At 36.7% G+C, this 12,425-nt stretch overlaps 1 protein-coding gene across 1 annotated transcript in view; it reads left to right on the top strand.

Annotated features, from left to right (window-relative positions):
- TMX3 (thioredoxin related transmembrane protein 3) overlaps positions 1-12,425 on the top strand; it is a 34,382-nt gene that overhangs the window by 5,219 nt on the left and 16,738 nt on the right. The window contains exons 2-8 of the mRNA XM_017729438.1: positions 73-181; positions 4,855-4,894; positions 5,870-5,993; positions 9,074-9,119; positions 10,081-10,161; positions 11,039-11,138; positions 11,390-11,467. Coding sequence (XP_017584927.1) covers positions 73-181; positions 4,855-4,894; positions 5,870-5,993; positions 9,074-9,119; positions 10,081-10,161; positions 11,039-11,138; positions 11,390-11,467 — 578 coding nt within the window. The remainder of the gene's footprint in view (positions 1-72; positions 182-4,854; positions 4,895-5,869; positions 5,994-9,073; positions 9,120-10,080; positions 10,162-11,038; positions 11,139-11,389; positions 11,468-12,425) is intronic.

The following is a 12,425-nucleotide window of genomic DNA, read 5'->3' as shown; positions in this document are numbered from 1 at the left end:
TGTGGCTGTGGGGAAGCGCTGGGGACGTGAGGGGCCAGGAGGGAAGGGAGTCTGTCAGCTGGTGTGCGTGAGCACCCCGGGTTGGTTCGGGCATCACTCACGGAACGCTTTTCCTTTGCCTCGCAGTGGTTGCGCATGTGGTGGCGTCAGGTGCGGGTTTTGTGGAAGATCTAGATGAGTCGTAAGTACCGGCGTGTCTTGCCTAATTGCCAAGATATTGTCTTCTTGTGGGGAACGTGACCCCCGACTTTGTGCGTAGTGTGCTTGTCAAGAAAGCTACACTGGAAAAGATTGTGGCTTTTTTATATCAGGAAGGACAGAAAGATTGTGTCCTGAATTATCACAGGGTATCCTCTGTTGGAAGGAACCCACAAGGATCGTTGAAGTCCAACTCCTGTCCCTGCACAGGACTCCCCAGGAGTCACGCCATGTCCCTGAGAGTGTTGTCCAAACACTTCTTGAGCTCTGTCAGGCTTGGTGCTGTGACCACTTCCCTGAGGAGCCTCTTCCAGCACCCAACCACCCTCTGGGTGAAAAACATTTTCCTGATATCCAACGTAAACATCACCAACACGGCTTCATGCTGTTCCCTTGGGTCATGTCACTGGCCACTAGAGAGGAGAGATCAGTGTCTGCCCCTCTGCTTCCTCTCTTGAGGAAGCTGTAGACTCCCATGAGGTCTGTCCTCAGTCTCACCTATTGAGGAGGTTCAGTTAATGAAGGAACAATTTATTTTTCAGCTTTTTTTAAAGCTGTTACTGTGGTGGTGTTGCCAGAAATGTTCTTGAGCTTCCTTGCTTGTCTTTCTTTTTGGTGGGGTAAATATATTGGTGTATTGGTGCCTGCCCCAAATAAAAGCTGCTTGCGTTTATCCAAGTTCTTTTTTCATTAGAGTTTGTGGCATGGCTGCATGAGGGGTTGGGAGTACGAGTCTAAGTGCGTTCAGGCATGGCCAGAAACAGAAGAGAGGAAGAGGCCTGCAGGACTAGTTCATGGTTGCCTGAAGTGCCAGTAATACTCCAGTGTAAAAAAGGGCATTTACAACAGAATTAGTCCTGAGACTGTGCAGAAATTGAAATGGGTAGTCCTGCCATGAACTTGGTTGTGTAGTGTCACTGTTGGAGTACTGCTTTGCTGTAGCAGTTTGATAGCTACGTAGTTGCTATAGTTTCCCAAGAAAATGACCCCAAATGGTTGGGTTTTTGTTTTTTTTTTTTTTTTGTCAGAGATACCAAGTGCTACAAAGCAGCATGATTATTGGAATTGAAAGAGAAGATATGGAGCATATTAGCTGGTAGGGAAGGAGAAGGTAGCATTAGATGACTGCTTTAGGATAAATTTCAGCCAGTTAAAGGTGATGTTTTCATGAGGGTTCAATCCACGATAAATTACATCAAAGAGCTAAACTGTCAGGAAACCACTCACATTTTTAGAATATTGCTTGTTAATCATAAGATCAGATGAGGTGTAGTGGATTTATGGGTGAGGGGATGGGAACATACGGAAGGAGTTCTCAGGAGAGACACAGCAGCGCCTCTGGTGTTGTGAAAAAACAACTGAAGCATGGGAACTGTTTGGACTTGATTTTCAAAGCTTGTTTTTAAAACATGCTCATATTTTCAAGGACTGAAGATGCATTCACTTAGCCTATCTGTGCTCCTGCATCACGTTCTCATATAATGTTTCCACACGTGTGTGTAAATGTATTTGCTGCTTTGGAGTGAAGAGTCGTGGTTCTGTTGTGACATAACTTTTTAAAATAACTGATAAAAGAAAATCTCATTTTAGAACATTTGAATTTTTCAATTACAAAACTGTCCAGATGCTTGTATTTCCAGTTAAGAGTAAGAATTGATTAATTGTTCAGGGCAGGTTTTGTGGGGGGTTTTTTTTTGTTTTTGGTTTGTTTTTTTTTTTTTTTTGCTAATTGGCAAATGGTGAGAAAAGACACGAAAACAATTTAAATTTAATTGAAATGAAAATTTAATTTAAACAACTTAAATTTTAATTTAATTTTGCTCCAAACTGGGGAGCAGTGACTGCTGAAGTTTCAAGCTTTCCATTTTATAGATGCCTAAACATTATGGGTGTTCTGCTGTTGCTGTAAGCTTTGTGTTCTATTTGAATTTTAGTAGTTGTAAACCGTGCGGACTAGTGCAAGGCTCAGGTCCGTTTCCAAAGCTTACAGGATATGGGAAAACAAGCAGAGCTAACAGAGGTGCCCAGCTGGGCTGTGGGAGGGATGCACAAAATGAGCTGTGGTTCCTCTTGGCTTGTGCTGCTCTGATAGCAGATCTGCTGCCTCAGGTCAGCACTCAACTTGTGATGGGTGTGGACTTGTTCTAGTGTGATAATGAAGCAGATAAGTAACCTGACTGAAAAAGGAAGTATTTTTCTATCTGTGGGCATGCACTGGTGGCTCAAACCATGATTAGAAGCGTCGGTGCAAGGGGAGGGAGAAGGGAAACAGCAAGGAATAGATGCAGCATCTGGGTTGTTTTAAGGCCCTTGGAATTGTGGCCTTGGTGTTCAGTTTTGCTTTATGGTGGTTTCTTTTAACTGTTCATGATTAAGTGGGGTGCTTGGTTTAAGTGGAGGCTGAGAGAACATTTGATCATATAGTTGGGAAGATGTATGGGTTTGAGACAAATAATTTTGATTCAAGGATGTGCAACACTTACGTCATCTTTCCACGAGTGTGATTGTGTCTCTGACAGCTGACAGAGGATTGCACAGGACAATTTAAAAAGAGACACTGAAATTTAGTGCTTGGAAAACATATTTATAGGGCCTAAAAACAGCACCTTCAGAAAATGCTTGACTGCTCATTTGTAGAGAGATTTCTCTTTTTCTTCAGCAGTGTGTTGAACTTTCTTAATATATATTGTCTAGTAATTTAATCACTGACGTTAGCAAAACTAGAGTGAGTTTCGATAGTTGGGGTTTTGTTTCAGTTCAGATTTTACTTTCTGTGGAAGTTCATTAAATAGGTGCTTGTAAATGAGAAGTACGGTGAAATTTATATTATAAAAACTACGGTATTTTTTTATACAATCTTAGGTCAAAGTTATTAAACTCTGTTGGAAAGCTCAGCCTCCAGGTGTTTTATTCTTTCCCTTTTTTCTTTCTGTCTGTTGGCAAGGTTGCAGTCTACCTTTCTCAGTACTTTAATGCTCTTTGCAATTTGCTGTAACAATTTTGCTGTGGCAGAGGAAGGAGAACATTTAATTGTAGATTCTTCTTATACAAAGGAAAAGTGATATTCTAAACTGAAGCACAGCCCAGTAACTGCTTTCTACCTCTTGCATCATAACCAATTATTTGGCATTGTAATTGGAAGTTAGCTATAACTCTGTTAGAATTCTCAAGAGATGCTGGACTCTCACTGGTTCTTTCATTAGCTCTACAGTGCTTAGGGTGGTAAAGTAAGTTTTTAGTGAGGTTGTCAACTAAGAAATTTTGTGACTTAAAAATGATGCTTTCCTTTAGCAGTTCCATATTAGTCTCTGCAAATACCTTTCCTGCTGCTGTACAGGCATTGCAGCCTTGGTATGCCATCAATAAAGTAGGCTGGAATTTACCAGTGAAATGCTGCAATTCTAAGTTTCAAATACTCAACACTGTAATTAGATTGTATTCATGATTTCTGAATTATTTCTTTCAAACAGTAAGCCAGTGTCAGCAATAGTATTTCTTCAAGACCATTATGGACTATTACAGATTCAACTTTAAGTGAAATATAATAAATTCTGCCTACTGCTTATGAGCCATTTATGCAGCCATAATGATGAGTTGGGCTATAACTTCTATTAATTGGATCTTAGAGTGTAGATCTACACTTACTGCATAATTATATGTAAATATTCATCTCCTTTTGCAGTAAGAATGGTGGAATAAAGAGTGTTTTATCATGTATGTCATTGTGTGTGACTTTAGTGCCAGTCCTAGTCACTTTTATGAAGCCTGTCTTTTACAAAAATAAACTTTTTTCATTCTCTACATAGGACTAGTTAACTAATGCAGTAATTCATATGATCTTGTAGTGACAACAGTGAAAAGTGTAAGCAGCATTTTGGGAGGTACCAAAGAACTTTGATTTATCAAGCTTAGTTTTGTGTTAGAGGTTTTAGAATTTAGTGACAGATTTACAGTTAACAAAACCAGTCAGTTAATTTAAATGCCATTTGTCTAGCATTAAGAAAATTCAGTAGTACCTGTGTATCTCTGGCTTTTATCAATAACTTGATCATTTTTATTCCATGAAGTTGGTTTCTTGGTTGTGTGCAACTTCAATTAAACTATAAACTGATGCACCTATAGTAGAATGTTAAAGGAGATTGAACTAAGATTGCTTCACATGTTAATATTAAAGATAGTTTATTTAGTTTGCATTTAGTAAAACTAAGATTAACAGTTTAAACCAATGCTCTAAGAGTCTGTATTAGTTGGTATATAAAAATACAATAACAAATTTATTTAATATAACTAAGACAACTGCAAAATACTTCTTCCCCTTGGGTTCCACATGCTAATCAAATATCTTCTGTGTGTTTTGGTGTGTATTCTTATTTCTTGTTGTTTTTCTGTTTTGTTGGGGTTTTTTTGCCTCAGGAAGTAGTTATAGAAACATAATTGGCACAGCTGTGTGTGTAGTATCATGTACGGGGGCAATCTTAATACTCAAAAATAACCATCTCCTCCATTTCCCCACCCTCAAAGAAAGAAAGAAAACAGAAATCTTGTATCTGTAGTTTTATGTTAACCTTCTTGTAGACTTTGCCTGTTTCACACATGCACTTCACTGTTTTATTTTCAGATATATAATTTGTTGATTTCATTTTTTCTCCTTTCTAGGTTTAAAGAAAACCGTAAAGATGATATTTGGCTTGTAGATGTGAGTATATAAGAAAAAAGGGAAGATCTGCTGGTGGAAATCAAAAGACAGAATGCACAGTGCTAAACCCTGTAGTCAGGCTGTGCTTCATTGTTTGGAAAGTTGTTTGTACAGGATGGAGAAAAACTTCATGGCAGTAATTCTGACTGCCGTGATAGAAAAGCAATCCGTCTGTTCAGGGTAAATGAGGAATAGGCTGAATAGACTGCTGAATAGGCTTCAATCTATATTTTGCAGACCTTAAAAGAGGAAAGCAGATTACCAAACACACTTAGGAGGTGATAAAGTCTGTTCAGAATTTTTATTATTCCTTTCACTAATTATAACAGGTGATTTGTGTTCTAGACTTCTATTAGCACTGAAAGATCAAATATATGAGAGCCCTCTTTTACTTTTCTAAATTGTTTAGAAAGATTCAGTGCCTGTTATTTCAGGGACAAAGAGTTACTAAAAAGATTGAGCTTGTTTGTGGATGAGGTAACATTCCTTTCCTCACCCAAATATTTACTGTAATTCTAAAATTGTATTACCCAGATTTGTGATTTTTGAGTGGGAGCAAGTATATGTGCTAATTCGGCGTTATCAGCAGTGTATAGCAAAACAAAATTCAGCTTTATCAAATTGTAACCTTGTTATACCAAAACATTGATATTTTCGGCCTGTTGGCAAATTCATATTCCTGGATAGATTGCTTATATGATCCTTTAACTTTCAAAAAAAACCCACACAGTCTATTCCTAAGTAAGAAATTATATAATAGCAATTTAATGTATTATTTTCAAACTTGTGCTTTCATATTAAAAGTAGGACTAAATCGTAAATTGCTTGTCATGCCAACCTTGTAACTAACTTGAAATTTATTTAAGACATAAGGGGTACCGTGACTAGAAAATAAGTCTTGCTAATGATTTGAGGGTTAATTGTAGAATCAATTTCTACTAATTTTTTTTTTAATGAAATGTAATTGCTTCTCAGTTTTATGCACCTTGGTGTGGCCACTGCAAGAAACTAGAGCCTGTGTGGAATGAAGTGGGCATAGAAATGAGAAACATGGGTTCTCCAGTAAAAGTTGGGAAGATGGATGCAACTTCCTTTTCTAGTAAGTATGGTTTATTTTGGGGTAATTTCATCACAACCTCTGTTTTGAAACTTTTTTTTTCTTGAAATTGTTCTTCTGTGTCATAGCACAAATATGTAGTCATTGTAGAAAAATTTCCTTACTATTTTTCTTTCTAAAGGTGATAACATGATGTAGTATGTGGTTTTTTATCACATTTGTTTCTGCTTGAGTAGGGAAGGTAAAAGCTTTTCAAAGATGTGCTTTTGATATGCCTCTTAGAGTACTGTTATATAAGTATTTTTATGTGGTGTGTCTCTTGAGAGCATCCAGTTTTAGGTTCCTTGTATTACTGCTGCAGGAGTGCCTGTGTTCTTGGCTCTTACTCATTTCAGGTAATTGATCCTGAAGCTGTTACACAAAGCCTGCTGAAATCACTGAATTCATTACATCAGTAATCACTGTTCAGCCGATTTCTTCCCATGTTTCTCTGTAAATGTCTTCTCAAAGAACCAAATTCAGCTCTTTCAATGCTTTTTGGTTTTTGCTGGGGCCTTTCATATATCAACCTTTTCGGAGAAAACCCTAAAGCCTTGGTGTTTAGAGAAGTAGTTTGGGTAGATGTGAGAGGATTGTTGAATGCTTAACTACTTTCTTTGTGTTTGTGTGCTTGTTTATTGTCAATTCACTTAAATCTGTGTTGAACTAAGAGGATATTTAAAAGGGAAGGTATAGGGAGGAGTGGGCCCAAGTGAGATCTATATGGAATAAAATTTTGTAAATATATGTAGTGTTTTTAGCTAATATCCATTAAATCTGATTATTCAAGTTTGTTGTATTTGCCTAAAATGTTATGCAGAATATTTTTTTCAGTGGTATTCTAGTTTTTCCTGTGCTTAGATATAGGAGAGTTTGGTCTTTTGAGATTAAAGTGATTTTGTCTCAAAGACCAATTTATTGTATGTATCTTTATCTATAAAACCAAATCAGTCTGACTTCATGTTTCATCTTAAAGATACTTATTTTCTATAGAAAAATAAGTCTGGAGAATTAGAAGTCTCAAGGTCATGCAACCAGGTAACTTCAAAACTGGGAATAGGTTTCATGGTTCTCTAACTTTCCAGTCATGTATATAAAATTCTAAATCATATAAATTATATCAGCTTTTACCCTGAAATATTTGCATCTGTCATCCTGTTACTAAAATCTTGTATTTTATACCTAGAACAGAATTGGTGCTAAGGTTTTGTTATATAATTGATTTTTACTTTCATAAAAATTACTAAAAGCTGCAAGGGTTCCTTTGTGTCTTGGAAAAGTTTTTCTTCTCAGATTTGCAACCAGCTTTATAGTGTCTGATAAATCTTTTGAAATAGTTTTATGCTTTCATTTTGAAAGTGGAAATTTCACATCTGGATATGAAAAGCTCAAGTCAACTGTGCTTAATATCTTTGCAATCTAATGATCTCTGAAATCTAAAGTAATTTAGTCTTGAAAATATCAGAAGGAAATGCATCTGTAGCATATACTTGCCACTAGGAAGGAACATGAGTGGTTTGCTCCTCGTAGTTTGTAATATACTACAATATAATACTATTTGTAATATACTAAAATATAATAGGAATATGAAGTAGTGTGAAAGATCTGAACTTAGGGGAAGCTTGTTGTCAGAGAGCTGAGATCACAGGTGAACGTACAAATCATCCAGAAGATGTTGCCTGTGGTAGCTCTGTGGAATGAGGATACAGCACTTACATCAACAGAGCAGTCACCTGCTGTGGTATTAGTTGAATTTTCAGGGGGTTTAGCCTCAGGAGTCCACTGTGTGTGAGCAAAGTAGAAATACATCACACCTGGGGCTGGAACAATTGCTGCTATTTTCTTCATATCAAGAAGTGGAGGTGGTGATGTAAATACGTCACTTCCATGAAGTTGAGGGGATTAACCATCTGTTTGACAGCTCTTGTGATTGAATGTTCTAGTATACATTTTAATGCATCGTAGTTCCATGTAGTAGAGCTGTGAGAGAAAAGGATCAGAATCAAATTAATCCTTGTATGTGTTTCTTAGAGCAGTCGTCTTTGATTAGATGCCTGTAGGTGAGCTGCTAGTTTTATTTGTAGTGCTGTGCAATAAGGTACTGATCCAGGTGAACAACCTTAGGGTCACAATTTCTGAACTCTTACTGAGAGCTTTGCACTCAAGACCTGCAACATCTGCTTGCTGTGGCATGTGGCTGGTAGCTTCCGAATGGTTTTGTAAAAAGTGTTGACTCTAGGTGCTTTTTGAGAGCAGGGATTGTTATTCAACAGGGAATTGCACAAGTATTGCCAGAATTTTAGACTTAATCCTTTTTTGAGACTATGTAGTTTAACTTATGGGAAACACTGAATTTGCTGGAAATTGTAGTTTCAGGTGGCAGTTACTATGTTCACAAGTGGAAGGGTGGTTGCAAGTTGTACTCCTCCCATTGATGGGAGCAAGATAGAAGGTTTTAAACAAATCTGAGGTGGGGGAAAAAGTTCTGCAGTTGTCCTACTTTTCACCACTTTAGTAAGCAGCAAGTACCTACTTAGAAAGTGCCTCCTTCTGGTAAGGTTCATGACAGTAGACATTTACTTGTGTGGAATATGATTTAAAAACTTTTTTGTAACAACTGCAGTATGATACTGCGCTTCTTGTTAGCCATTACTGTAGCACGAGTAGATAATTGTCTTCTATGTTTCTTTCAAGCATCGTATTTACAGCTCTACATCCTTGATGCTTAATTCTTGCATCTTATATTTTCAGTCAATTGTATGTACATATTCAATGCATGCTACATTTTAGTGAAAGCAGACCAAGCATGTCTGTCCAGAGGATTCTCATGACATTTGAGTTGTAGCTCATGAATTGGGTGCCTATCCTGGGACCCTGCAGCACCTCTGAAAGAAGTCCAAAATTTAGTGATGTAGCTTAATAACAGCAAGCTTTTCCTTGAAAGCAAGTAGAATAATTCATATTGAGCTAAGTGGTATTTTTTTCATTTGTTTATGTGGCTTGAATAGTAAACCATGTTTAAAGATTAAGGTAGGAGAGAAAAAGAGTCTTAGTTCACTTTGGCATTAATGCATTTCTTTCAGGTACTGCATCCGAATTTGGAGTGCGAGGCTATCCAACAATTAAGCTGTAAGTTAATTCTTCCTATGGAATTTCTATCAATGATTTCATGACAAAAAATTAAAAGTAGCCCTGTCCATTTAAAAATCTCAAACCTCTGTAATGTATAGTCCAGTACAATGTCAAGTTAAATAAAGACTCAATAATTTTGAGTGCTTTTTACTGTGGACATACTGGGGTTTTTAGCAGGTTATTGTTTAAGCAAACAGTATTCATAATAGATGATAATAAATCTCGTCAAGTTAGTTTTCTCAAAGCAGCAGAGATGTTCAGCTTGAAATATTTAAGGATGAAAAATTTTATTGGCAAATAGAGGCATTAAAAATTTGGTTTATTTTCTTTCCTCTGAATTTCTTAAACCTGTGTGGATTCAAAGAAAGCTATTAGAATTAGTGAAACTTACTTGAATATTTTGATAATGCCTGCTACATCCTCTTGTCAGCAGAGTACCATAAGCTGACCAGCACTTCACTGAAGCTTCATACATAAATTTGGAAGGTTTTGCAGATTATTGGATACATTTCAATTATAAAAAAGCATTAAAGAAGTTTATATGCTTTCCTTTTACCAGGAGTAATCCCTGAGTAGTTTAAATGTTGAGTGTCTCAGGTTTGGTTTGAGTGTGGGGTGTTTTACTGTTTTGGGGGGCTTTTTAATATGTCCTAAACAAGTGTTCTAAATGATCTGTGTGTTTATGAAGTAATTGACTGCTGTGCACTAGAAAAAAATAATTTCAAAAAAAATGTATTTCAACAAGTCCGTAAATCAGATACTGTGTAAATAAGCTTCTATTCCATAATTGCATTGTATTGTATTATTGAGTTTTATATTTTGCTGACCATTTCTTTTGCTTATCACTTGCTAAAAGGTGACTGTAGTAAACATGTGAAGGTTGAGAAATTTTACATGTGCAAATGTAGTTTAGATGATTGCTATTCTGTTCTTTTTTTTGTCTTTCCTATTTATCTAGCTTGAAAGGTGACTTGGCATACAACTACAGAGGACCTAGAACCAAAGATGATATAATTGAATTTGCTAATAGAGTGGCAGGGTAAGTATACTCTTTTCTGAGACTTGTTCCAGTGACTTAAAACTTAGGTAGGATTTTGAGGTGGGCCAAGAGTTATTTAAAAAGAACAAGATACTGAAGTTAAAAACTATATGTACTATGTGTGTTGCTGCATTGGAGACTGGTGCTGAGTTAAGATTATTTATTTCTAAGACCACATTTCCTAACTGCTGTGCTTACATTCAGAATTTTCTCTCTCAGATGATTGCAACCTTACTGTGGCCTTCCACTATATAAAGACATCTTGTAAGAAAGACAGAGACTTTTTATCAAGGTCTATGCTGACAGGATAAGGGGCAATGGTTTTAAACAGAAAGAGCATGGATTTAGAATAAATATTAGGAATAAATTCTTTACTGTGAGGGTGGTAAGACACTGGAACAGGTTGTTCAGAGAAATTATGGATGCTCCATTTCTGGAAGTGTTCAAGGCCAGTTTGGGTGGGGCTTTGAGGAGCCTGGTCTGGTGAAAGATATCCCTGCTCACGGTGGCAGGGTTAGACCAGATGATCTTTAAGGTCCCTTCCAGTCTAGCCCAGTCTGTGATTCTGTGTCCAGTAGAAGGCATGCATGTTTAAATCATAGCAGCATTTTGTAGTAAGATTTGAATTTCAAATTTAAGTGTGCTATTTGAGGAACATTACATGTTATTGGGGGGGAGAGGAGAACGTTCTTTTTTCTTTTACCTTTTCATGTAAAATAGAATAATAACTTGAAACATTAAAATAATTTGCATTTTGAAATATAATTTTCTGAAAAACACAAAAAACTTTATGACATTTTCTTGTGAATTTTTATTTGTTTGGGTTTTACAGGTTGCACAAACTGAGATTTTTCTTGGTCTTTTTTTTCCTTTCCAGACCTCTTATCAGGCCACTTCCTAGCCAGCAAATGTTTGAGCACGTGCAAAAGAGACATCGTGTACTTTTTGTGTATGTTGGTGGTGAATCTCCTTTAAAGGTTTGAAGCTTGATTAAATAAAGTTACTTCTTTTGGCTATTTAGGGAGTAATTGTAAAAATCTTTTCAAAGACTGAAGTGCATGCGTGTAACAAATTCTTAGGGTTTTTTATGTTTATCAAAGTGCTTTTACAATTTTATTCCATAACCATATTTTCTAACTGCTCATTGAAGATAAGGTATGTCACAAAGCTTTTGTTTGACCCCTACTAAAATTCAGAAATTAAAAAAACATTGTTTGTATTTTTTCAGGAAAAATACATTGAGGTTGCTTCAGAACTAATAGTTTATACATACTTTTTTTCTGCCTCAGAAGATGTGCTGCCTGAGGTAAGCTGTTACCATTCCTACTGTTTCCCCAGAAATGGCATTTTTCTCCTCATCTATGTGATTTTGCTGTTTTGATGGCACAGAGATGTCTTCTTACAGTATGTTTGGCTTTGATAGGTTTCTAAGTGATTACGTTGAAACGTGTCATTTTTGAGTCTATATGGGGAAAGAATACAACCCAAAATTCAGTCTGTCATTGCTTTGTTTTTGGCCAAATTACTTCTTCAGTCATATTAATAAAATTAATCAGAAGATGTGCAGAACTCAACATGAGCCACACAACCTGCTCAAGAATGTAGATACTTGGATTTTTAGCCAATGCAGAAGAACTCTTGTTGCTCCCAGCAGTCCTTTCACCAAATACTTTTAGAGCTAATTAGGGGGTCTGTAGCATGGATTACTACCCTAGTAATCAGAAGTAAGTGAAGAGGTAAGTTATTTTCATCTTGTACAATACAGCTGGTGAAAACATCAGTCTGTCTGGGGATCAGCCAACCCAGTCCACTGGCTGCAGAATTCTCATGTGGCTCTTTGGAGGATTCTGTAACAAGGAAATTATTTACGGTTCGTCACAAGGGTAGGAAAAAATTGATACTACTGTAGTTAGTCTAACCATTGCTGCTTACTCGTAGCAAAATTAAGAGGCTTTCATTTATAGTTATCTCCAAGTGGGACCTAAGTCTGCCCCGTGCCTACTAACATGTGACTTTAAAACTAGTTGGTGATTAATGGGGTGAGAACTACCATAATTTGGTCTATTGTTTTGGGTTTTGGTTTTTTTTTTTTTTAGGCAGCTGCATTTTACACCACCATAAGTAGAACTGGCCTCATTATAAATAGTGTATTGTTAGTTCTCCAGAAGCCTTGTATCAAAAGCCACCTTAATTTAAATATTGCTATTTGCACTTCAGCTCCAGCTGAGCAAGAAAAGTACTGTTCAGTTGTGCAGTGGAAAGAG

This window comes from Corvus brachyrhynchos, unplaced genomic scaffold (assembly GCF_000691975.1).
Source record: "Corvus brachyrhynchos isolate BGI_N302 unplaced genomic scaffold, ASM69197v1 scaffold331, whole genome shotgun sequence".
Lineage (NCBI taxonomy): Eukaryota > Metazoa > Chordata > Aves > Passeriformes > Corvidae > Corvus > Corvus brachyrhynchos.
Note: the sequence above shows the minus strand (reverse complement) of the source record. Positions and strands in the feature narration are given on the sequence as shown.